General features: G+C 46.5%; 1 protein-coding gene across 4 annotated transcripts in view; it reads right to left on the bottom strand.

The window, feature by feature from the left end:
• TPM2 (tropomyosin 2) overlaps nucleotides 1–15,707 on the bottom strand; it is a 147,292-nt gene extending 131,585 nt beyond the window's left edge. For all 4 annotated transcript variants that reach the window (XM_073684539.1, XM_073684557.1, XM_073684548.1 and 1 more), the window contains exon 1: nucleotides 15,461–15,707. In XM_073684539.1, the coding sequence (XP_073540640.1) occupies nucleotides 15,461–15,574 (114 nt within the window). In that variant the 5' untranslated portion in view covers nucleotides 15,575–15,707. The remainder of the gene's footprint in view (nucleotides 1–15,460) is intronic.
• Nucleotides 15,708–23,570: the final 7,863 nt, after the last annotated feature.

Genomic DNA, 23,570 nt, shown 5'->3' with positions numbered 1-23,570 from the left:
GCAGTAGTAGTAGTATATATATTGGGGGCAGTAGTAGTAGTAGTAGTATATATTGGGGGCAGTAGTATAGTAGTATATATTGGGGGCAGTAGTGTGCAGTAGTAGTATATATATATTGGGCAGTAGTAGTAGTGTATATATTGGGGGCAGTAGTAGTAGTAGTATATATTGGGAATATAGTAGTAGTTATATATTGGGGGCAGTAGTAGTAGTAGTATATATTGGGGCAGTAGTAGTAGTAGTATATATTGGGGGCAGTAGTAGTAGTATATATTGGGGGCAGTAGTAGTAGTATATATTGTGGGGCAGTAGTAGTAGTAGTATATATTTTGGGCAGTAGTAGTAGTAGTAGTATATTGGGGGCAGTAGTAGTAGTAGTAGTATATTGGGGCAGTAGTAGTGTAGTATATATTGTGGGCAGTAGTAGTAGTAGTATATATTGGGGGCAGTTAGTAGTAGTATATATTGTGGGCAGTAGTAGTAGTAGTATATATTGGGGGCAGTAGTGTAGTAGTATATATTGTGGGCAGTAGTAGTAGTAGTATATATTGGGGGCAGTAGTAGTAGTAGTATATATTGGGGGCAGTAGTAGTAGTAGTATATATTGGGGGCAGTAGTAGTAGTAGTATATATTGTGGGCAGTAGTAGTAGTAGTAGTATATTGGGGGCAGTAGTAGTAGTAGTATATATTGGGGGCCAGTAGTAGTAGTAGTATATATTGGGGGCAGTAGTAGTAGTAGTATATATTGGGGCAGTAGTAGTAGTGTATTATATTGTGGGAGTGCAGTAGTAGTATATATTGTGGGCAGTAGTAGTAGTAGTATATATTGGGGGCAGTAGTAGTATATATTGGGGCAGTAGTAGTAGTAGTATATATTGGGGGCAGTAGTAGTAGTAGTATATATTGTGGGCAGTAGTAGTAGTAGTATATATTGTGGGCAGTAGTAGTAGTAGTATATATTGGGGGCAGTAGTAGTAGTAGTATATATTGTGGGCAGTAGTACTAGTAGTATATATTGGGGCAGTAGTAGTAGTAGTAGTATATATTGGGGGCAGTAGTAGTAGTAGTATATATTGGGGGCAGTAGTAGTAGTAGTATATATTGGGGGCAGTAGTAGTAGTAGTATATATTGTGGGCAGTAGTAGTAGTAGTAGTAGTATATTGGGGCAGTAGTAGTAGTAGTATATATTGGGGGCAGTAGTAGTAGTAGTATATATTGGGGGCAGTAGTAGTATATATTGGGGGCAGTAGTTGTAGTAGTATATATTGGGGCAGTAGTAGTAGTAGTATATATTGGGGGCAGTAGTAGTAGTAGTATATATTGTGGGCAGTAGTAGTAGTAGTATATATTGGGGGCAGTAGTAGTAGTAGTATATATTGGGGGCAGTAGTAGTAGTAGTATATATTGGGGGCAGTAGTAGTAGTAGTATATATTGTGGGCAGTAGTAGTAGTAGTATATATTGTGGGCAGTAGTAGTAGTAGTATATATTGGGGGCAGTAGTAGTATATATTGGGGGCAGTAGTTGTAGTAGTATATATTGGGAGCAGTAGTAGTAGTAGTATATATTGTGGGCAGTAGTAGTAGTAGTATATATTGTGGGCAGTAGTAGTAGTAGTATATATTGGGGGCAGTAGTAGTAGTAGTATATATTGTGGGCAGTAGTATAGTAGTATATATTGGGGCAGTAGTAGTAGTAGTAGTATATATTGGGGGCAGTAGTAGTAGTAGTATATATTGGGGGCAGTAGTATAGTATATATTGGGGGCAGTAGTAGTAGTAGTTATATAGTTGGGCAGTAGGTAGTATGTAGTAGTAGTATATTGGGGCAGTAGTAGTAGTAGTATATATTGGGGGCAGTAGTAGTAGTAGTATATATTGGGGCAGTAGTAGTATATATTGGGGGCAGTAGTAGTAGTAGTATATATTGGGGGCAGTAGTAGTAGTAGTATATATTGGGGGCAGTAGTAGTAGTAGTATATATTGTGGGCAGTAGTAGTAGTAGTAGTAGTATATTGGGGCAGTAGTAGTAGTAGTATATATTGTGGGCAGTAGTAGTAGTAGTATATATTGGGGGCAGTAGTAGTATATATTGGGGGCAGTAGTTGTAGTAGTATATATTGTGGGCAGTAGTAGTAGTAGTATATATTGGGGGCAGTAGTAGTAGTAGTATATATTGGGGCAGTAGTAGTAGTAGTATATATTGGGGGCAGTAGTAGTAGTAGTATATATTGGGGGCAGTAGTAGTATATATTGGGGCAGTAGTAGTAGTAGTATATATTGGGGGCAGTAGTAGTAGTAGTATATATTGGGGGCAGTAGTAGTATATATTGGGGCAGTAGTAGTAGTAGTATATATTGGGGGCAGTAGTAGTAGTAGTAGTATATATTGTGGGCAGTAGTAGTAGTAGTATATATTGGGGGCAGTAGTAGTATATATTGGGGGCAGTAGTTGTAGTAGTATATATTGGGGGCAGTAGTAGTAGTAGTATATTGGGGCAGTAGTAGTAGTAGTATATATTGGGGGCAGTAGTAGTAGTAGTATATTGGGGCAGTAGTAGTAGTAGTATATTGGGGGCAGTAGTAGTAGTAGTATATATTGGGGGCAGTAGTAGTAGTAGTATATATTGGGGGCAGTAGTAGTAGTAGTATATATTGGGGGCAGTAGTAGTAGTAGTAGTAGTATATATTGGGGGCAGTAGTAGTAGTAGTATATATTGGGGGCAGTAGTAGTAGTAGTATATATTGGGGCAGTAGTAGTAGTAGTATATATTGTGGGCAGTAGTAGTAGTAGTAGTATATATTGTGGGCAGTAGTAGTAGTAGTATATATTGGGGGCAGTAGTAGTATATATTGGGGGCAGTAGTTGTAGTAGTATATATTGGGGGCAGTAGTAGTAGTAGTATATTGGGGCAGTAGTAGTAGTAGTATATATTGGGGGCAGTAGTAGTAGTAGTATATTGGGGCAGTAGTAGTAGTAGTATATATTGGGGGCAGTAGTAGTAGTAGTAGTATATTGGGGGCAGTAGTAGTAGTAGTAGTATATATTGGGGGCAGTAGTAGTAGTAGTAGTAGTAGTATATATTGGGGGCAGTAGTAGTAGTAGTAGTAGTATATATTGGGGGCAGTAGTAGTAGTAGTATATATTGGGGGCAGTAGTAGTAGTAGTAGTATATATTGGGGCAGTAGTAGTAGTAGTATATATTGGGGGCAGTAGTAGTAGTAGTATATATTGGGGGCAGTAGTAGTATATATTGGGGCAGTAGTAGTAGTAGTATATATTGGGGGCAGTAGTAGTAGTAGTATATATTGGGGGCAGTAGTAGTATATATTGGGGCAGTAGTAGTAGTAGTATATATTGGGGGCAGTAGTAGTAGTAGTAGTATATATTGTGGGCAGTAGTAGTAGTAGTATATATTGGGGGCAGTAGTAGTATATATTGGGGGCAGTAGTTGTAGTAGTATATATTGGGGGCAGTAGTAGTAGTAGTATATTGGGGCAGTAGTAGTAGTAGTATATATTGGGGGCAGTAGTAGTAGTAGTATATTGGGGCAGTTAGTAGTAGTAGTATATATTGGGGGCAGTAGTAGTAGTAGTATATATTGGGGGCAGTAGTAGTAGTAGTATATATTGGGGGCAGTAGTAGTAGTAGTATATTGGGGCAGTAGTAGTAGTAGTATATTGGGGGCAGTAGTAGTAGTAGTATATATTGGGGGCAGTAGTAGTAGTAGTATATATTGGGGCAGTAGTAGTAGTAGTATATATTGTGGGCAGTAGTAGTAGTAGTATATATTGGGGGCAGTAGTAGTATATATTGGGGGCAGTAGTTGTAGTAGTATATATTGGGGGCAGTAGTAGTAGTAGTATATTGGGGCAGTAGTAGTAGTAGTATATATTGGGGGCAGTAGTAGTAGTAGTATATTGGGGCAGTAGTAGTAGTAGTATATATTGGGGGCAGTAGTAGTAGTAGTAGTATATTGGGGGCAGTAGTAGTAGTAGTAGTATATATTGGGGGCAGTAGTAGTAGTAGTAGTAGTAGTATATATTGGGGGCAGTAGTAGTAGTAGTAGTAGTATATATTGGGGGCAGTAGTAGTAGTAGTATATATTGGGGGCAGTAGTAGTAGTAGTAGTATATATTGGGGCAGTAGTAGTAGTAGTATATATTGGGGGCAGTAGTAGTAGTAGTAGTATATATTGGGGAAGTAGTAGTAGTAGTATATATTGGGGGCAGTAGTAGTAGTAGTATATATTGGGGGCAGTAGTAGTAGTAGTATATATTGGGGGCAGTAGTAGTAGTAGTATATATTGGGGGCAGTAGTAGTAGTAGTATATATTGGGGGCAGTAGTAGTAGTATACAGTGTGGGGATGTTGGGGGCAGTAGTAGTAGTATACAGGGTGGGGATGTTGGGGGCAGTAGTAGTAGTATACAGGGTGGGGATGTTGGGGGTAGTAGTAGTATACACTGTGGGGATGTTGGGGGCAGTAGTAGTAGTATACAGTGTGGGGCTGTTGGAGGCAGTATTTGTAGTATATATTGGGGGCAGTAGTAGTAGTAGTATATATTGGGGGCAGTAGTAGTAGTATATATTGGGGGCAGTAGTAGTAGTAGTAGTATATATTGGGGGCAGTAGTAGTAGTAGTATATATTGGGGGTAGTAGTAGTAGTAGTAGTATATATTGGGGGCAGTAGTAGTAGTAGTAGTATATATTGGGGCAGTAGTAGTAGTAGTATATATTGGGGGCAGTAGTAGTAGTAGTAGTATATATTGGGGCAGTAGTAGTAGTAGTATATATTGGGGGCAGTAGTAGTAGTATATATTGTGGGCAGTAGTAGTAGTAGTATATATTGGGGGCAGTAGTAGTAGTATACAGTGTGGGGATGTTGGGGGCAGTAGTAGTAGTATACAGGGTGGGGATGTTGGGGGCAGTAGTAGTAGTATACACTGTGGGGATGTTGGGGGCAGCAGTAGTATACAGGGTGGGGATGTTGGGGGCAGTAGTAGTAGTATACACTGTGAGGATGTTGGGGTAGTAGTTGTAGTGTATATTGGGGGCAGTAGTTGTAGTATACAGTGTGGGGATGTTGGGGGCAGTAGTTGTAGTGTATATTGGGGGCAGTAGTAGTAGTATACAGTGTGGGGATGTTGGGGGCAGTAGTAGTAGTATACACTGTGGGGATGTTGGGGGCAGTAGTTGTAGTGTATATTGGGGGCAGTAGTAGTAGTAGTATACAGTGTGGGGATGTTGGGGGCAGTAGTAGTAGTATACAGTGTGGGGATGTTGGGGGCAGTAGTAGTAGTATACAGGGTGGGGATGTTGGGGGCAGTAGTAGTAGTATACACTGTGGGGATGTTGGGGGCAGTAGTAGTAGTATACAGTGTGGGGATGTTGGAGGCAGTAGTAGTAGTGTATATTGGGGGCAGTAGTAGTAGTAGTATATATTGGGGGCAGTAGTAGTAGTAGTATATATTGGGGGCAGTAGTAGTAGTAGTAGTAGTATATATTGGGGGCAGTAGTAGTAGTAGTATATATTGGGGGCAGTAGTAGTAGTAGTAGTATATATTGGGGCAGTAGTAGTAGTAGTATATATTGGGGGCAGTTATATTGGGGGCAGTAGTAGTAGTATATATTGGGGGCAGTAGAGTAGTAGTAGTATATATTGTGGGCAGTAGTAGTAGTAGTATATATTGGGGGCAGTAGTAGTAGTAGTATATATTGGGGCAGTAGTTGTAGTAGTATATATTGGGGGCAGTAGTAGTAGTAGTATATATTGGGGGCAGTATAGTAGTAGTATATATTGGGGGCAGTAGTAGTAGTAGTATATATTGGGGGCAGTAGTAGTAGTAGTATATATTGGGGGCAGTGTAGTAGTAGTAGTATTATTTGGGGCAGTAGTAGTAGTAGTATATATTGGGGGCAGTAGTAGTAGTAGTATATTGGGGGCAGTAGTAGTAGTAGTATATATTGGGGGCAGTAGTAGTAGTAGTATATATTGGGGCAGTAGTAGTAGTAGTATATATTGGGGGCAGTAGTAGTAGTAGTATATATTGGGGGCAGTAGTAGTAGTAGTATATATTGGGGGCAGTAGTAGTAGTAGTATATATTGGGGGCAGTAGTAGTAGTAGTATATATTGGGGGCAGTAGTAGTAGTAGTAGTATATATTGGGGCAGTAGTAGTAGTAGTATATATTGGGGGCAGTAGTAGTAGTAAGTATATATTGGGGGCAGTAGTAGTAGTAGTATATATTGGGGGCAGTAGTAGTAGTAGTATATATTGGGGGCAGTAGTAGTAGTAGTATATATTGGGGCAGAGTAGTAGTAGTATATATTGTGGGCAGTAGTAGTAGTAGTATATATTGGGGGCAGTAGTAGTAGTAGTAGTATATATTGGGGCAGTAGTAGTAGTAGTATATATTGGGGCAGTAGTAGTAGAGTAGTATATATTGGGGCAGTAGTAGTAGTAGTATATATTGGGGCAGTAGTAGTAGTAGATATATTGGGGGCAGTAGTAGTAGTAGTATATATTGGGGGCAGTAGTAGTAGTAGTATATATTGGGGGCAGTAGTAGTAGTAGTATATATTGGGGGCAGTATTAGTAGTAGTATATATTGGGGGCAGTAGTAGTAGTAGTATATATTGGGGGCAGTAGTAGTAGTAGTATATATTGTGGGCAGTAATAGTAGTAGTATATATTGGGGGCAGTAGTAGTAGTAGTATATATTGGGGCAGTAGTAGTAGTAGTATATATTGGGGGCAGTAGTAGTAGTAGTATATATTGGGGGCAGTAGTAGTAGTAGTATATATTGGGGGCAGTAGTAGTAGTAGTATATATTGTGGGCAGTAGTAGTAGTAGTATATATTAGGGGCAGTAGTAGTAGTATATATTGGGGCAGTAGTAGTAGTAGTAGTAATATTGGGGGCAGTAGTAGTAGTAGTATATATTGTGGGCAGTAGTAGTAGTAGTATATATTGGGGGCAGTAGTAGTAGTAGTATATATTGGGGGCAGTAGTTAGTAGTAGTATATATTGTGGGCAGTAGTAGTAGTAGTATATATTGGGGGCAGTAGTAGTAGTAGTATATATTGGGGCAGTAGTAGTAGTAGTATATATTGGGGCAGTAGTAGTAGTAGTATATATTGGGCAGTAGTAGTAGTAGTATATATTGGGGCAGTAGTAGTAGTAGTAGTATATATTGGGGGCAGTAGTAGTAGTAGTATATATTGGGGCAGTAGTAGTAGTAGTATATATTGGGGGCAGTAGTAGTAGTAGTATATATTGGGGGCAGTAGTAGTAGTAGTATATATTGGGGGCAGTAGTAGTAGTAGTATATATTGTGGGCAGTAGTAGTAGTAGTATATATTGGGGGCAGTAGTAGTAGTAGTAGTATATATTGGGGGCAGTAGTAGTAGTAGTATATATTGGGGGCAGTAGTAGTAGTAGTATATATTGTGGGCAGTAGTAGTAGTAGTATATATTGGGGGCAGTAGTAGTAGTAGTATATATTGGGGGCAGTAGTAGTAGTAGTATATATTGGGGCAGTAGTAGTAGTAGTATATATTGGGGGCAGTAGTAGTAGTAGTATATATTGGGGGCAGTAGTAGTAGTAGTATATATTGGGGGCAGTAGTAGTAGTAGTATATATTGGGGCAGTAGTAGTAGTAGTATATATTGGGGCAGTAGTAGTAGTAGTATATATTGGGGGCAGTAGTAGTAGTAGTATATATTGGGGCAGTAGTAGTAGTAGTATATATTGGGGGCAGTAGTAGTAGTAGTAGTATATATTGGGGGCAGTAGTAGTAGTAGTATATATTGGGGGCAGTAGTAGTAGTAGTATATATTGGGGGCAGTAGTAGTAGTAGTATATATTGGGGGCAGTAGTAGTAGTAGTATATATTGGGGCAGTAGTAGTAGTAGTATATATTGGGGGCAGTAGTAGTAGTAGTATATATTGGGGCAGTAGTAGTAGTATATATTGGGCAGTAGTAGTAGTAGTAGTATATATTGGGGCAGTAGTAGTAGTAGTAGTATATATTGTGGGCAGTAATAGTAGTAGTAGTAGTAGTATATATTGGGGGTAGTAGTAGTAGTATATATTGGGGGCAGTAGTAGTAGGTAGTATATATTGGGGGCAGTAGTAGTAGTAGTATATATTGGGGGCAGTAGTAGTAGTAGTATATATATTGGGGGCAGTAGTAGTAGTGGAATATATTGGGGGCAGTAGTAGTAGTAGTAGTATATATTGGGGGCAGTAGTAGTAGTAGTATATATTGGGGGCAGTAGTAGTAGTAGTATATATTGTGGGCAGTAGTAGTAGTAGTATATATTGGGGCAGTAGTAGTAGTAGTAGTATATATTGGGGGCAGTAGTAGTAGTAGTATATATTGGGGGCAGTAGTAGTAGTAGTATATATTGTGGGCAGTAGTAGTAGTAGTATATATTGGGGGCAGTAGTAGTAGTAGTATATATTGGGGCAGTAGTAGTAGTAGTAGTATATATTAGGGGCAGTAGTAGTAGTAGTATATATTGGGGCAGTAGTAGTAGTAGTAGTATATATTGGGGGCAGTAGTAGTAGTAGTATATATTGTGGGCAGTAGTAGTAGTAGTATATATTGGGGCAGTAGTAGTAGTAGTATATATTGGGGCAGTAGTAGTAGTAGTAGTATATATTGTGGGCAGTAGTAGTAGTAGTATATATTGGGGGCAGTAGTAGTAGTAGTGTATATATTGGGGGCAGTAGTAGTAGTAGTATATATTGGGGGCAGTAGTAGTAGTAGTATATATTGTGGGCAGTAGTAGTAGTAGTATATATTGGGGGCAGTAGTAGTAGTAGTAGTATATATTGGGCAGTAGTAGTAGTAGTATATATTGGGGCAGTAGTAGTAGTAGTATATATTGGGGCAGTAGTAGTAGTAGTATATATTGGGGCAGTAGTAGTAGTAGTATATATTGGGGGCAGTAGTAGTAGTAGTAGTATATATTGGGGGCAGTAGTAGTAGTAGTATATATTGGGGGCAGTAGTAGTAGTAGTATATATTGGGGGCAGTAGTAGTAGTAGTATATATTGGGGCAGTAGTAGTAGTAGTAGTATATATTAGGGGCAGTAGTAGTAGTAGTATATATTGGGGCAGTAGTAGTAGTAGTATATATTGGGGCAGTAGTAGTAGTAGTATATATTGGGGCAGTAGTAGTAGTAGTAGTATATATTGGGGGCAGTAGTAGTAGTATATATTGGGGGCAGTAGTAGTAGTAGTATATATATTGGGGCAGTAGTAGTAGTAGTAGTATATATTGGGGCAGTAGTAGTAGTAGTATATATTGGGCAGTAGTAGTAGTAGTATATATTGGGGGCAGTAGTAGTAGTAGTATATATTGTGGGCAGTAGTAGTAGTAGTATATATTGGGGGCAGTAGTAGTAGTAGTAGTATATATTGGGGGCAGTAGTAGTAGTAGTATATATTGGGGGCAGTAGTAGTAGTAGTATATATTGTGGGCAGTAGTAGTAGTAGTATATATTGGGGGCAGTAGTAGTAGTAGTATATATTGGGGCAGTAGTAGTAGTAGTAGTATATATTAGGGGCAGTAGTAGTAGTAGTATATATTGGGGCAGTAGTAGTAGTAGTAGTATATATTGGGCAGTAGTAGTAGTAGTATATATTGGGGCAGTAGTAGTAGTATATATTGGGGGCAGTAGTAGTAGTAGTATATATATTGGGGCAGTAGTAGTAGTAGTATATATTGGTGGCAGTAGTAGTAGTAGTAGTATATATTGGGGGCAGTAGTAGTAGTAGTATATATTGGGGGCAGTAGTAGTAGTAGTATATATTGTGGGCAGTAGTAGTAGTAGTATATATTGGGGCAGTAGTAGTAGTATATATATTGGGGGCAGTAGTAGTGTAGTAGTATATATTGGGGGCAGTAGTAGTAGTAGTATATATTGGGGCAGTAGTAGTAGTAGTATATATTGGGGGCAGTAGTAGTAGTAGTATATATTGGGGGCAGTAGTAGTAGTAGTATATATTGGGGGCAGTAGTAGTAGTAGTATATATTGGGGGCAGTAGTAGTAGTAGTATATATTGGGCAGTAGTAGTATATATTGGGGGCAGTAGTTGTAGGTAGTATATATTGGGGGCAGTAGTAGTAGTAGTATATATTGTGGGCAGTAGTAGTAGTAGTATATATTGGGGGCAGTAGTAGTAGTAGTATATATTGTGGGCAGTAGTAGTAGTAGTATATATTGGGGGCAGTAGTAGTAGTAGTATATATATTGGGGCAGTAGTAGTAGTAGTAGTATATATTGGGGGCAGTAGTAGTAGTAGTAGTATATATTGGGGGCAGTAGTAGTAGTAGTATATATTGGGGCAGTAGTAGTAGTAGTATATATTGGGGCAGTAGTAGTAGTAGTATATATTGGGGGCAGTAGTAGTAGTAGTATATATTGGGGGCAGTAGTAGTAGTAGTAGTAGTATATATTGGGGCAGTAGTAGTAGTAGTAGTAGTATATATTGGGGGCAGTAGTAGTAGTAGTATATATTGGGGCAGTAGTAGTATATATTGGGGGCAGTAGTTGTAGTAGTATATATTGGGGGCAGTAGTAGTAGTAGTATATATTGGGGGCAGTAGTATTAGTAGTATATATTGGGGGCAGTAGTAGTAGTAGTATTATATTGGGGCAGTAGTAGTAGTACTATATATTGGGGGCAGTAGTAGTAGTAGTATATATTGTGGGCAGTAGTAGTAGTAGTATATATTGGGGGCAGTAGTAGAAGTAGTATATATTGTGGGCAGTAGTAGTAGTAGTATATATTGTGGGCAGTAGTAGTAGTAGTATATATTGGGGGCAGTAGTAGTATATATTGGGGGCAGTAGTTGTAGTAGTATATATTGTGGGCAGTAGTAGTAGTAGTATATATTGGGGGCAGTAGTGTAGTAGTATATATTGGGGGCAGTAGTAGTATATATTGGGGCAGTAGTAGTAGTAGTATATATTGGGGGCAGTAGTAGTAGTAGTATATATTGTGGGCAGTAGTAGTAGTAGTAGTAATATATTGTGGGCAGTAGTAGAGTAGTATATATTGGGGGCAGTAGTAGTATATATTGGGGGCAGTAGTTGTAGTAGTATATATTGGGGCAAGTAGTAGTAGTATATATTGGGGGCAGTAGTAGTAGTAGTATATATTGGGGGCAGTAGTAGTAGTAGTATATATTGGGGGCAGTAGTAGTAGTAGTATATATTGGGGGCAGTAGTAGTAGTAGTATATTGGGGGCAGTAGTAGTAGTAGTAGTAGTATATATTGGGGGCAGTAGTAGTAGTAGTATATATTGGGGGCAGTAGTAGTAGTAGTATATATTGTGGGCAGTAGTAGTAGTAGTATATATTGGGGGCAGTAGTAGTAGTATACAGTGTGGGGACGTTGGGGGCAGTAGTAGTAGTATACAGGGTGGGGATGTTGGGGGCAGTAGTAGTAGTATACAGGGTGGGGATGTTGGGGGCAGTAGTAGTAGTATACAGGGTGGGGATGTTGGGGGTAGTAGTAGTATACACTGTGGGGATGTTGGGGGCAGTAGTAGTAGTATACAGTGTGGGGCTGTTGGAGGCAGTATTTGTAGTATATATTGGGGGCAGTAGTAGTAGTAGTAGTATATATTGGGGGCAGTAGTAGTAGTATATATATTGGGGGCAGTAGTAGTAGTAGTAGTATATATTGGGGGCAGTAGTAGTAGTAGTATATATTGGGGGCAGTAGTAGTAGTATATATTGGGGGCAGTAGTAGTAGTAGAAGTATATATTGGGGGCAGTAGTAGTAGTAGTATATATTGGGGGTAGTAGTAGTAGTAGTAGTATATATTGGGGGCAGTAGTAGTAGTAGTATATATTGGGGTCAGTAGTTGTAGTAGTATATATTGGGGCAGTAGTAGTAGTAGTATATATTGGGGGCAGTAGTAGTAGTAGTAGTATATATTGGGGGCAGTAGTAGTAGTAGTAGTATATATTGGGGCAGTAGTAGTAGTAGTATATATTGGGGGCAGTAGTAGTAGTATATATTGTGGGCAGTAGTAGTAGTAGTATATATTGGGGGCAGTAGTAGTAGTATACAGTGTGGGGATGTTGGGGGCAGTAGTAGTAGTATACAGGGTGGGGATGTTGGGGGCAGTAGTAGTAGTATACACTGTGGGGATGTTGGGGGCAGCAGTAGTATACAGGGTGGGGATGTTGGGGGCAGCAGTAGTATACACTGTGAGGATGTTGGGGGTAGTAGTTGTAGTGTATATTGGGGGCAGTAGTTGTAGTATACAGTGTGGGGATGTTGGGGGCAGTAGTTGTAGTGTATATTGGGGGCAGTAGTAGTAGTATACAGTGTGGGGATGTTGGGGGCAGTAGTAGTAGTATACACTGTGGGGATGTTGGGGGCAGTAGTTGTAGTGTATATTGGGGGCAGTAGTAGTAGTAGTATACAGTGTGGGGATGTTGGGGGCAGTAGTAGTAGTATACAGTGTGGGGATGTTGGGGGCAGTAGTAGTAGTATACAGGGTGGGGATGTTGGGGGCAGTAGTAGTAGTATACACTGTGGGGATGTTGGGGGCAGTAGTAGTAGTATACAGTGTGGGGATGTTGGAGGCAGTAGTAGTAGTGTATATTGGGGGCAGTAGTAGTAGTAGTATATATTGGGGGCAGTAGTAGTAGTAGTATATATTGGGGGCAGTAGTAGTAGTAGTATATATTGGGGCAGTAGTAGTAGTAGTAGTATATATTGGGGGCAGTAATAGTAGTAGTATATTGGGGGCAGTAGTAGTAGTAGTATATATTGGGGCAGTAGTAGTAGTAGTATATATTGGGGCAGTAGTAGTAGTAGTATATATTGGGGGCAGTAGTAGTAGTAGTATATTGGGGGCAGTAGTAGTAGTATACAGTGTGGGGATGTTGGGGGCAGTAGTAGTAGTATACAGGGTGGGGATGTTGGGGGCAGTAGTAGTAGTATACAGGGTGGGGATGTTGGGGGCAGTAGTAGTAGTATACAGTGTGGGGCTGTTGGAGGCAGTAGTTGTAGTGTATATTGGGGGCAGTAGTAGTAGTAGTATATATTGGGGGCAGTAGTAGTAGTAGTATATATTGGGGGCAGTAGTAGTAGTAGTATATATTGGGGGCAGTAGTAGTAGTAGTATATATTGGGGGCAGTAGTAGTAGTAGTATATATTGGGGGCAGTAGTAGTAGTAGTATATATTTGGGGCAGTAGTAGTAGTAGTATATATTGGGAGCAGTAGTAGTAGTAGTATATATTGGGGGCAGTAGTAGTAGTAGTATATATTGGGGGCAGTAGTAGTAGTAGTAGTATATATTGGGGGCAGTAGTAGTAGTAGTATATATTTGGGGCAGTAGTAGTAGTAGTATATATTGGGGGCAGTAGTAGTAGTAGTATATATTGGGGCAGTAGTAGTAGTAGTAGTATATATTGGGGGCAGTAGTAGTAGTAGTATATATTGGGGGCAGTAGTAGTAGTAGTATATATTGGGGCAGTAGTAGTAGTAGTATATATTGGGGGCAGTAGTAGTAGTAGTAGTATATATTGGGGGCAGTAGTAGTAGTAGTAGTATATATTGGGGGCAGTAGTAGTAGTAGTAGTATATATTGGGGGCAGTAGTAGTAGTAGTATATATTGGGGGCAGTAGTAGTAGTATATATTGTGGGCAGTAGTAGTAGTAGTATATATTGGGGGCAGTAGTAGTAGTAGTATATATTGGGGGCAGTAGTAGTAGTAGTATATATTGGGGGCAGTAGTAGTAGTAGTATATATTGGGGCAGTAGTAGTAGTAGTAGTATATATTGGGGGCAGTAGTAGTAGTAGTATATATTGGGGGCAGTAGTAGTAGTAGTATATATTGGGGGCAGTAGTAGTAGTAGTATATATTGGGGCAGTAGTAGTAGTAGTAGTATATATTGGGGGCAGTAGTAGTAGTAGTATATATTGGGGGCAGTAGTAGAAGTAGTATATATTGGGGGCAGTAGTAGTAGTAGTATATATTGGGGGCAGTAGTAGTAGTAGTAGTATATATTGGGGCAGTAGTAGTAGTAGTATATATTGGGGGCAGTAGTAGTAGTAGTATATATTGGGGGCAGTAGTAGTAGTAGTATATATTGGGGGCAGTAGTAGTAGTAGTATATATTGGGGGCAGTAGTAGTAGTAGTATATATTGGGGGCAGTAGTAGTAGTAGTATATATTGGGGCAGTAGTAGTAGTAGTATATATTGGGGGCAGTAGTAGTAGTAGTAGTATATATTGGGGGCAGTAGTAGTAGTAGTATATATTTGGGGCAGTAGTATTAGTAGTATATATTGGGGGCAGTAGTAGTAGTAGTATATTGGGGGCAGTAGTAGTAGTATACAGTGTGGGGATGTTGGGGGCAGTAGTAGTAGTATACAGGGTGGGGATGTTGGGGGCAGTAGTAGTAGTATACACTGTGGGGATGTTGGGGACAGCAGTAGTATACAGGGTGGGGATGTTGGGGGCAGTAGTAGTAGTATACACTGTGAGGATGTTGGGGGCAGTAGTTGTAGTGTATATTGGGGGCAGTAGTAGTAGTATACAGTGTGGGGATGTTGGGGGCAGTAGTTGTAGTGTATATTGGGGGCAGTAGTAGTAGTATACAGTGTGGGGATGTTGGGGGCAGTAGTTGTAGTGTATATTGGGGGCAGTAGTAGTAGTATACAGGGTGGGGATGTTGGGGGCAGTAGTAGTAGTATACAGTGTGGGGATGTTGGGGGCAGCAGTAGTATACAGGGTGGGGATGTTGGGGGCAGTAGTAGTAGTATACACTGTGAGGATGTTGGGGGCAGTAGTTGTAGTGTATATTGGGGGCAGTAGTAGTAGTATACAGGGTGGGGATGTTGGGGGCAGTAGTAGTAGTATACACTGTGGGGATGTTGGGGGCAGCAGTAGTATACAGTGTGGGGCTGTTGGAGGCAGAAGTTGTAGTGTATATTGGGGGCAGTAGTAGTAGTATACAGGGTGGGGATGTTGGGGGCAGTAGTAGTAGTATACACTGTGGGGATGTTGGGGGCAGTAGTAGTATACAGTGTGGGGCTGTTGGGGGCAGTAGTAGTAGTGTATATTGGGGGGCAGTAGTAGTAGTATACAGGGTGGGGCTGTTGGGGGCAGTAGTAGTAATAGTATAGAGGGTGGGGATGTTGGGGGCAGTAGTAGTACTGTATATTGGGGGCAGTAGTAGTAATAGTATAGAGGGTGGGGATGTTGGGGGCAGTAGTAGTACTGTATATTGGGGGCAGTAGTAGTAATAGTATAGAGGGTGGGGATGTTGGGGGCAGTAGTAGTACTGTATATTGGGGGCAGTAGTAGTAATAGTATAGAGGGTGGGGATGTTGGGGGCAGTAGTAGTACTGTATATTGGGGGCAGTAGTAGTAATAGTATAGAGGGTGGGGATGTTGGGGGCAGTAGTCGGTACCTGCTTGCAGCGGTCCTCCGCCTGCTTCTTGTCGCCCTCCGCCTGCTCTGCTCGGTCTATGGCGTTCTCCTTGTCCAGCTTCAGCATCTGCATCTTCTTCTTGATGGCGTCCATGGCGGCGGCGGGTGAGGACGGGCGGCGGCTGCGGCGGGTGAGGACAGGCGGCGGCGGCGGCGGGTGAGGACGGGCGGCTTCACGGGCTCCGGGGGCTGGAGGAGCTCTGCCCCGACTCTGAGCTTTATATCCCGGGACACAAACGCCGCCCAGTCCCGCTCATCACAGCCATGTAGGGCAGAGACCCCGAGCCTGGAGGAGGGAGAGGGGCGAACCCAGGAGAGAGACGGGATAATGGGGGCGAACCCAGGAGAGAGACGGGATAATGGGGGCGAACCCAGGAGACAGACGGGATAATGGGGGCGAACCCAGGAGAGAGACGGGATAATGGGGGCGAACCCAGGAGAGAGACGGGATAATGGGGGCGAACCCAGGAGAGAGACGGGATAATGGGGGCAAACCCAGGAGAGAGACGGGATAATGGGGGCGAACCCAGGAGAGAGACGGGATAATGGGGGCGAACCCAGGAGAGAGACGGAATAATGGGGGCAAACCCAGGAGAGAGACGGGATAATGGGGGCGAACCCAGGAGAGAGACGGGATAATGGGGGCGAACCCAGGAGAGAGACGGGATAATGGCGGCAAACCCAGGAGAAAGGCGGGATAATGGGGGCAAACCCAGAAGAAAGGCGGGATAATGGGGGCAAAACCATGAGAGAGACGGGATAATGGGGGCAAACCCAGGAGAGAGACGGGATTATGGGGGCAAACCCAGGAGAGAGACGGGATAATGGGGGCAAACCCAGGAGAAAGACGGGATAATGGGGGCAAACCCAGGAGAGAGACGGGATAATGGGGGCGAACCCAGGAGAGAGACGGGATAATGGGGGCGAACCCAGGAGAGAGACGGGTTAATGGGGGCAAAACCATGAGAGAGACGGGACAATGGGGGCAAACCCAGGAGAAAGACGGGTTAATGGGGGCGAACCCAGGAGAGAGACGGGATAATGGGGGCAAACACAGGAGAAAGGCGGGATAATGGGGGCAAACCCAGGAGAGAGACGGGATAATGGGGGCGAACCCAGGAGAAAGGCGGGATAATGGGGGCAAAACCATGAGAGAGACGGGATAATGGGGGCAAACCCAGGAGAAAGGCGGGATAATGGGGGCAAACCCAGGAGAAAGGCGGGATAATGGGGGCGAACCCAGGAGAGAGACAGGATAATGGGGGCAAACACAGGAGAAAGGCGGGATAATGGGGGCAAACCCAGGAGAGAGACGGGATAATGGGGGCGAACCCAGGAGAGAGACGGGATAATGGGGGCAAAACCATGAGAGAGACGGGATAATGGGGGCAAACCCAGGAGAGAGACGGGATAATGGGGGCAAACCCAGGAGAGAGACGGGATAATGGGGGCAAACCCAGGAGAGAGACGGGATAATGGGGGCAAACCCAGGAGAGAGACGGGATAATGGGGGCAAAGCCAGGAGAGAGACGGGATAATGGGGGCAAAGCCAGGAGAGAGATGGGATAATGGGGGCAAACCCAGGAGAGAGACGGGATAATGGGGGCAAACCCAGGAGAAAGACGGGATAATGGGGGCAAACCCAGGAGAGAGACGGGATAATGGGGGCAAACCCAGGAGAGAGACGGGATAATGGGGGCAAACCCAGGAGAAAGACGGGATAATGGGGGCGAACCCAGGAGACAGACGGGATAATGGGGGCGAACCCAGGAGAGAGACGGGATAATGGGGGCGAACCCAGGAGAGAGACGGGATAATGGGGGCGAACCCAGGAGAGAGATGGGATAATGGGGGCAAAACCATGAGAGAGACGGGATAATGGGGGCGAACCCAGGAGAGAGACGGGATAATGGGGGCAAACCCAGGAGAGAGACGGGATAATGGGGGCAAACCCAGGAGAGAGACGGGATAATGGAGGCAAACCCAGGAGAGAGACGGGATAATGGGGGCAATCCCAGGAGAGAGACGGGATAATGGGGGCGAACCCAGGAGAGAGAAGGGATAATGGGGGCAAAACCATGAGAGAGACCGGATAATGGGGGCAAACCCAGGAGAGAGACGGGATAATGGGGGCAAACCCAGGAGAGGGACGGGATTATGGGGGCAAACCCAGGAGAGAGACGGGATAATGGGGGCAAACCCAGGAGAGAGACGGGATAATGGGGGCGAACCCAGGAGAGAGACGGGATAATGGGGGCGAACCCAGGAGAGAGACGGGATAATGGGGGCGAACCCAGGAGAGAGACGGTATAGTGGGGGCGAACCCAGGAGAGAGACGGGATAGTGGGGGCAACCCCAGGAGAAAGACGGGATAATGGGGGCAAACCCAGGAGAAAGCCGGGATAATGGGGCCAAACCCAGGAGAGAGACGGGATAATGGGGGCAATCCCAGGAGAAAGACGGGATAATGGGGGCAATCCCAGGAGAGAAACGGGATAATGGGGGCAAACCCAGGAGAGAGACGGGATAATGGGGGCAAAACCAGGAGAGAGACGGGATAATGGGGGCGAACCCAGGAGAGAGACGGGATAATGGGGCGAACCCAGGAGAGAGACGGGATAATGGGGGCGAACCCAGGAGAGAGACGGGATAATGGGGGCGAACCCAGGAGAGAGACGGGATAATGGGGGCGAACCCAGGAGAGAGACGGGATAATGGAGGCAAACCCAGGAGAAAGACGGGATAATGGGGGCGAACCCAGGAGAGAGACGGGATAATGGGGGCGAACCCATGAGAGAGACGGGATAATGGGGGCGAACCCAGGAGAGAGACGGGATAATGGGGGCGAACCCAGGAGAGAGACGGGATAATGGGGGCAAACCCAGGAGAGAGACGGGATAATGGGGGCGAACCCAGGAGAGAGACGGGATAATGGGGGCGAACCCAGGAGAGAGACGGGATAATGGGGGCAAACCCAGGAGAAAGAAGTGATAATGGGGGCAATCCCAGGAGAGAGACGGGATAATGGGAGCAAACCCAGGAGAAAGATGGGATAATGGGGGCAAACCCAGGAGAGAGACGGGATAATGGGGGCAAACCCAGGAGAGAGACGGGATAATGGGGGCAAACTCAGGAGAGAGACGGGATAATGGGGGCAAACCCAGGAGAAAGACGGGATAATGGGGGCAATCCCAGGAGAGAGACGGGATAATGGGGGCAAACCCAGGAGAGAGACGGGATAATGGGGGCAAAACCAGGAGAGAGACGGGATAATGGGGGCAAACCCAGGAGAGAGACGGGATAATGGGGGCAAACCCAGGAAAGAGACGGGATAATGGGGGCAACGCCAGGAGAAAGACGGGATAATGGGGGCAATCCCAGGAGAGAAACGGGATAATGGGGGCAAACACAGGAGAGAGACGGGATAATGGGGGCAAAACCAGGAGAGAGACGGGATAATGGGGGCGAACCCAGGAGAAAGACGGGATAATGGGGGCAATCCCAGGAGAGAAACGGGATAATGGGGGCAAACCCAGGAGAGAGACGGGATAATGGGGGCAAAACCAGGAGAGAGACGGGATAATGGGGGCGAACCCAGGAGAGAGACGGGATAATGGGGGCGAACCCAGGAGAGAGACGGGATAATGGGGGCGAACCCAGGAGAGAGACGAGATAATGGGGGCGAACCCAGGAGAGAGACGGGATAATGGGGGCAAACCCAGGAGAAAGACGGGATAATGGGGGCAAACCCAGGAGAAAGACGGGATAATGGGGGCGAACCCAGTAGAGAGACGGGATAATGGGGGCGAACCCAGGAGAGAGACGGGATAATGGGGGCGAACCCAGGAGAGAGACGGGATAATGGGGGCAAAACCAGGAGAGAGACGGGATAATGGGGGAAAACCCAGGAGAGAGACGGGATAATGGGGGCGAACCCAGGAGAGAGAGGGGATAATGGAGGCGAACCCAGGAGAGAGACGGGATAATGGGGGCGAACCCAGGAGAGAGACGGTATAGTGGGGGCGAACCCAGGAGAGAGACGGGATAGTGGGGGCAATCCCAGGAGAAAGACGGGATAATGGGGGCAAACCCAGGAGAGAGACGGGATAATGGGGGCAATCCCAGGAGAAAGACGGGATAATGGGGGCAATCCCAGGAGAGAAACGGGATAATGGGGGCAAACCCAGGAGAGAGACGGGATAATGGGGGCGAACCCAGGAGAGAGACGGGATAAAGGGGGCGAACCCAAGAGAGAGACGGGATAATGGGGGCGAACCCAGGAGAGAGACGGGATAATGGGGGCGAACCCAGGAGAAAGACGGGATAATGGGGGCAAACCCAGGAGAAAGACGGGATAATGGGGGCAAACCCAGGAGAGAGACGGGATAATGGGGGCGAACCCAGGAGAGAGACGGGATAATGGGGGCGAACCCAGGAGAGAGACGGGATAATGGGGGCAAACCCAGGAGAAAGAAGTGATGATGGGGGCAATCTCAGGAGAGAGACGGGATAATGGGAGCAAACCCAGGAGAAAGACGGGATAATGGGGGCAAACCCAGGAGAGAGACGGGATAATGGGGGCAAACCCAGGAGAGAGACGGGATAATGGGGGCGAACCCAGGAGAGAGACGGGATAATGGGGGCAAACCCAGGAGAAAGACGGGATAATGGGGGCAAACCCAGGAGAAAGACGGGATAATGGGGGCGAACCCAGTAGAGAGACGGGATAATGGGGGCGAACCCAGGAGAGAGACGGGATAATGGGGGCGAACCCAGGAGAGAGACGGGATAATGGGGGCAAAACCAGGAGAGAGACGGGATAATGGGGGCAAACCCAGGAGAGAGACTGGATAATGGGGGCGAACCGAGGAGAGAGACGGGATAATGGGGGCGAACCCAGGAGAGAGACGGGATAATGGGGGCGAACCCAGGAGAGAGACGGTATAGTGGGGGCGAACCCAGGAGAGAGACGGGATAGTGGGGGCAATCCCAGGAGAAATACGGGATAATGGGGGCAAACCCAGGAGAGAGACGGGATAATGGGGGCAATCCCAGGAGAAAGACGGGATAATGGGGGCAATCCCAGGAGAGAAACGGGATAATGGGGGCAAACCCAGGAGAGAGACGGGATAATGGGGGCGAACCCAGGAGAGAGACGGGATAATGGGGGCGAACCCAAGAGAGAGACGGGATAATGGGGGCGAACCCAGGAGAGAGACGGGATAATGGGGGCGAACCCAGGAGAGAGACGGGATAATGGGGGCGAACCCAGGAGAAAGACGGGATAATGGGGGCGAACCCAGGAGAAAGACGGGATAATGGGGGCGAACCCAGGAGAGAGACGGGATAATGGGGGCGAACCCAGGAGAGAGACGGGATAATGGGGGCGAACCCAGGAGAGAGACGGGATAATGGGGGCGAACCCAGGAAAGAGACGGGATAATGGGGGCGAACCCAGGAGAGAGACGGGATAATGGGGGCGAACCCAGGAGAAAGACGGGATAATGGGGGCAAACCCAGGAGAAAGACGGGATAATGGGGGCAAACCCAGGAGAGAGACGGGATAATGGGGGCGAACCCAGGAGAGAGACGGGATAATGGGGGCGAACCCAGGAGAGAGACGGGATAATGGGGGCAAACCCAGGAGAAAGAAGTGATAATGGGGGCAATCTCAGGAGAGAGACGGGATAATGGGGGCAAACCCAGGAGAAAGACGGGATAATGGGGGCAATCCAGGAGAGAGACGGGATAATGGAGGCAAACCCAGGAGAGAGACGGGATAATGGGGGCAAAACCAGGAGAGAGACGGGATAATGGGGGCAAACCCAGGAGAGAGACGGGATAATGGGGGCAAACCCAGGAAAGAGACGGGATAATGGGGGCAACCCCAGGAGAAAGACGGGATAATGGGGGCAATCCCAGGAGAGAAACGGGATAATGGGGGCAAACACAGGAGAGAGACGGGATAATGGGGGCAAAACCAGGAGAGAGACGGGATAATGGGGGCGAACCCAGGAGAAAGACGGGATAATGGGGGCAATCCCAGGAGAGAAACGGGATAATGGGGGCAAACCCAGGAGAGAGACGGGATAATGGGGGCAAAACCAGGAGAGAGACGGGATAATGGGGGCGAACCCAGGAGAGAGACGGGATAATGGGGGCGAACCCAGGAGAGAGACGGGATAATGGGGGCGAACCCAGGAGAGAGACGGGATAATGGGGGCGAACCCAGGAGAGAGACGGGATAATGGGGGCGAACCCAGGAGAGAGACGGGATAATGGGGGCAAACACAGGAGAAAGGTGGGATAATGGGGGCAAACCCAGGAGAGAGACGGGATAATGGGGGCAAACCCAGGAGAAAGACGGGATAATGGGGGCAAACCCAGGAGAGAGACGGGATAATGGGGGCGAACCCAGGAGAGAGACGGGATAATGGGGGCGAACCCAGGAGAGAGACGGGATAATGGGGGCAAAACCATGAGAGAGACGGGATAATGGGGGCAAACCCAGGAGAAAGACGGGATAATGGGGGCGAACCCAGGAGAGAGACGGGATAATGGGGGCAAACACAGGAGAAAGGCGGGATAATGGGGGCAAACCCAGGAGAGAGACGGGATAATGGGGGCGAACCCAGGAGAAAGGCGGGATAATGGGGGCAAAACCATGAGAGAGACGGGATAATGGGGGCAAACCCAGGAGAAAGGCGGGATAATGGGGGCAAACCCAGGAGAAAGGCGGGATAATGGGGGCGAACCCAGGAGAGAGACGGGATAATGGGGGCAAACACAGGAGAAAGGCGGGATAATGGGGGCAAACACAGGAGAGAGACGGGATAATGGGGGCGAACCCAGGAGAGAGACGGGATAATGGGGGCAAAACCATGAGAGAGACGGGATAATGGGGGCAAACCCAGGAGAGAGACGGGATAATGGGGGCAAACCCAGGAGAGAGACGGGATAATGGGGGCAAACCCAGGAGAGAGACGGGATAATGGGGGCAAAGCCAGGAGAGAGACGGGATAATGGGGGCAAAGCCAGGAGAGAGACGGGATAATGGGGGCAAACCCAGGAGAGAGACGGGATAATGGGGGCAATCCCAGGAGAAAGACGGGATAATGGGGGCAAACCCAGGAGAGAGACGGGATAATGGGGGCAAACCCAGGAGAAAGACGGGATAATGGGGGCAAACCCAGGAGAAAGACGGGATAATGGGGGCGAACCCAGGAGAGAGACGGGATAATGGGGGCGAACCCAGGAGAGAGACGGGATAATGGGGGCGAACCCATTAGAGAGACGGGATAATGGGGGCGAACCCAGGAGAGAGACGGGATAATGGGGGCGAACCCAGGAGAGAGACGCTATAGTGGGGGCGAACCCAGGAGAGAGACGGGATAGTGGGGGCAACCCCAGGAGAAAGACGGGATAATGGGGGCAAACCCAGGAGAAAGCCGGGATAATGGGCCCAAACCCAGGAGAGAGACGGGATAATGGGGGCGAACCCAGGAGAGAGACGGGATAATGGGGGCGAACCCAGGAGAGAGACGGGATAATGGGGGCGAACCCAGGAGAGAGACGGGATAATGGGGGCGAACCCAGGAGAGAGACGGGATAATGGGGGCGAACCCAGGAGAGAGACGGTATAGTGGGGGGCGAACCCAGGAGAGAGACGGGATAGTGGGGGCAACCCCAGGAGAAAGACGGGATAATGGGGGCAAACCCAGGAGAAAGCCGGGATAATGGGGCCAAACCCAGGAGAGAGACGGGATAATGGGGGCAATCCCAGGAGAAAGACGGGATAATGGGGGAAATCCCAGGAGAGAAACGGGATAATGGGGGCAATCCCAGGAGAGAGACGGGATAATGGGGGCAAAACCAGGAGAGAGACGGGATAATGGGGGCGAACCCAGGAGAGAGACGGGATAATGGGGGCGAACCCAGGAGAGAGACGGGATAATGGGGGCGAACCCAGGAGAGAGACGGGATAATGGGGGCGAACCCAGGAGAGAGACGGGATAATGGGGGCGAACCCAGGAGAGAGACGGGATAATGGGGGCGAACCCAGGAGAGAGACGGGATAATGTGGGCGAACC

The sequence above is a fragment of the Phyllobates terribilis genome, unplaced genomic scaffold (assembly GCF_046119375.1).
Source record: "Phyllobates terribilis strain yellow unplaced genomic scaffold, ASM4611937v1 Scaffold_1__5_contigs__length_1240528914, whole genome shotgun sequence".
NCBI lineage: Eukaryota > Metazoa > Chordata > Amphibia > Anura > Dendrobatidae > Phyllobates > Phyllobates terribilis.
Note: the sequence above shows the minus strand (reverse complement) of the source record. Positions and strands in the feature narration are given on the sequence as shown.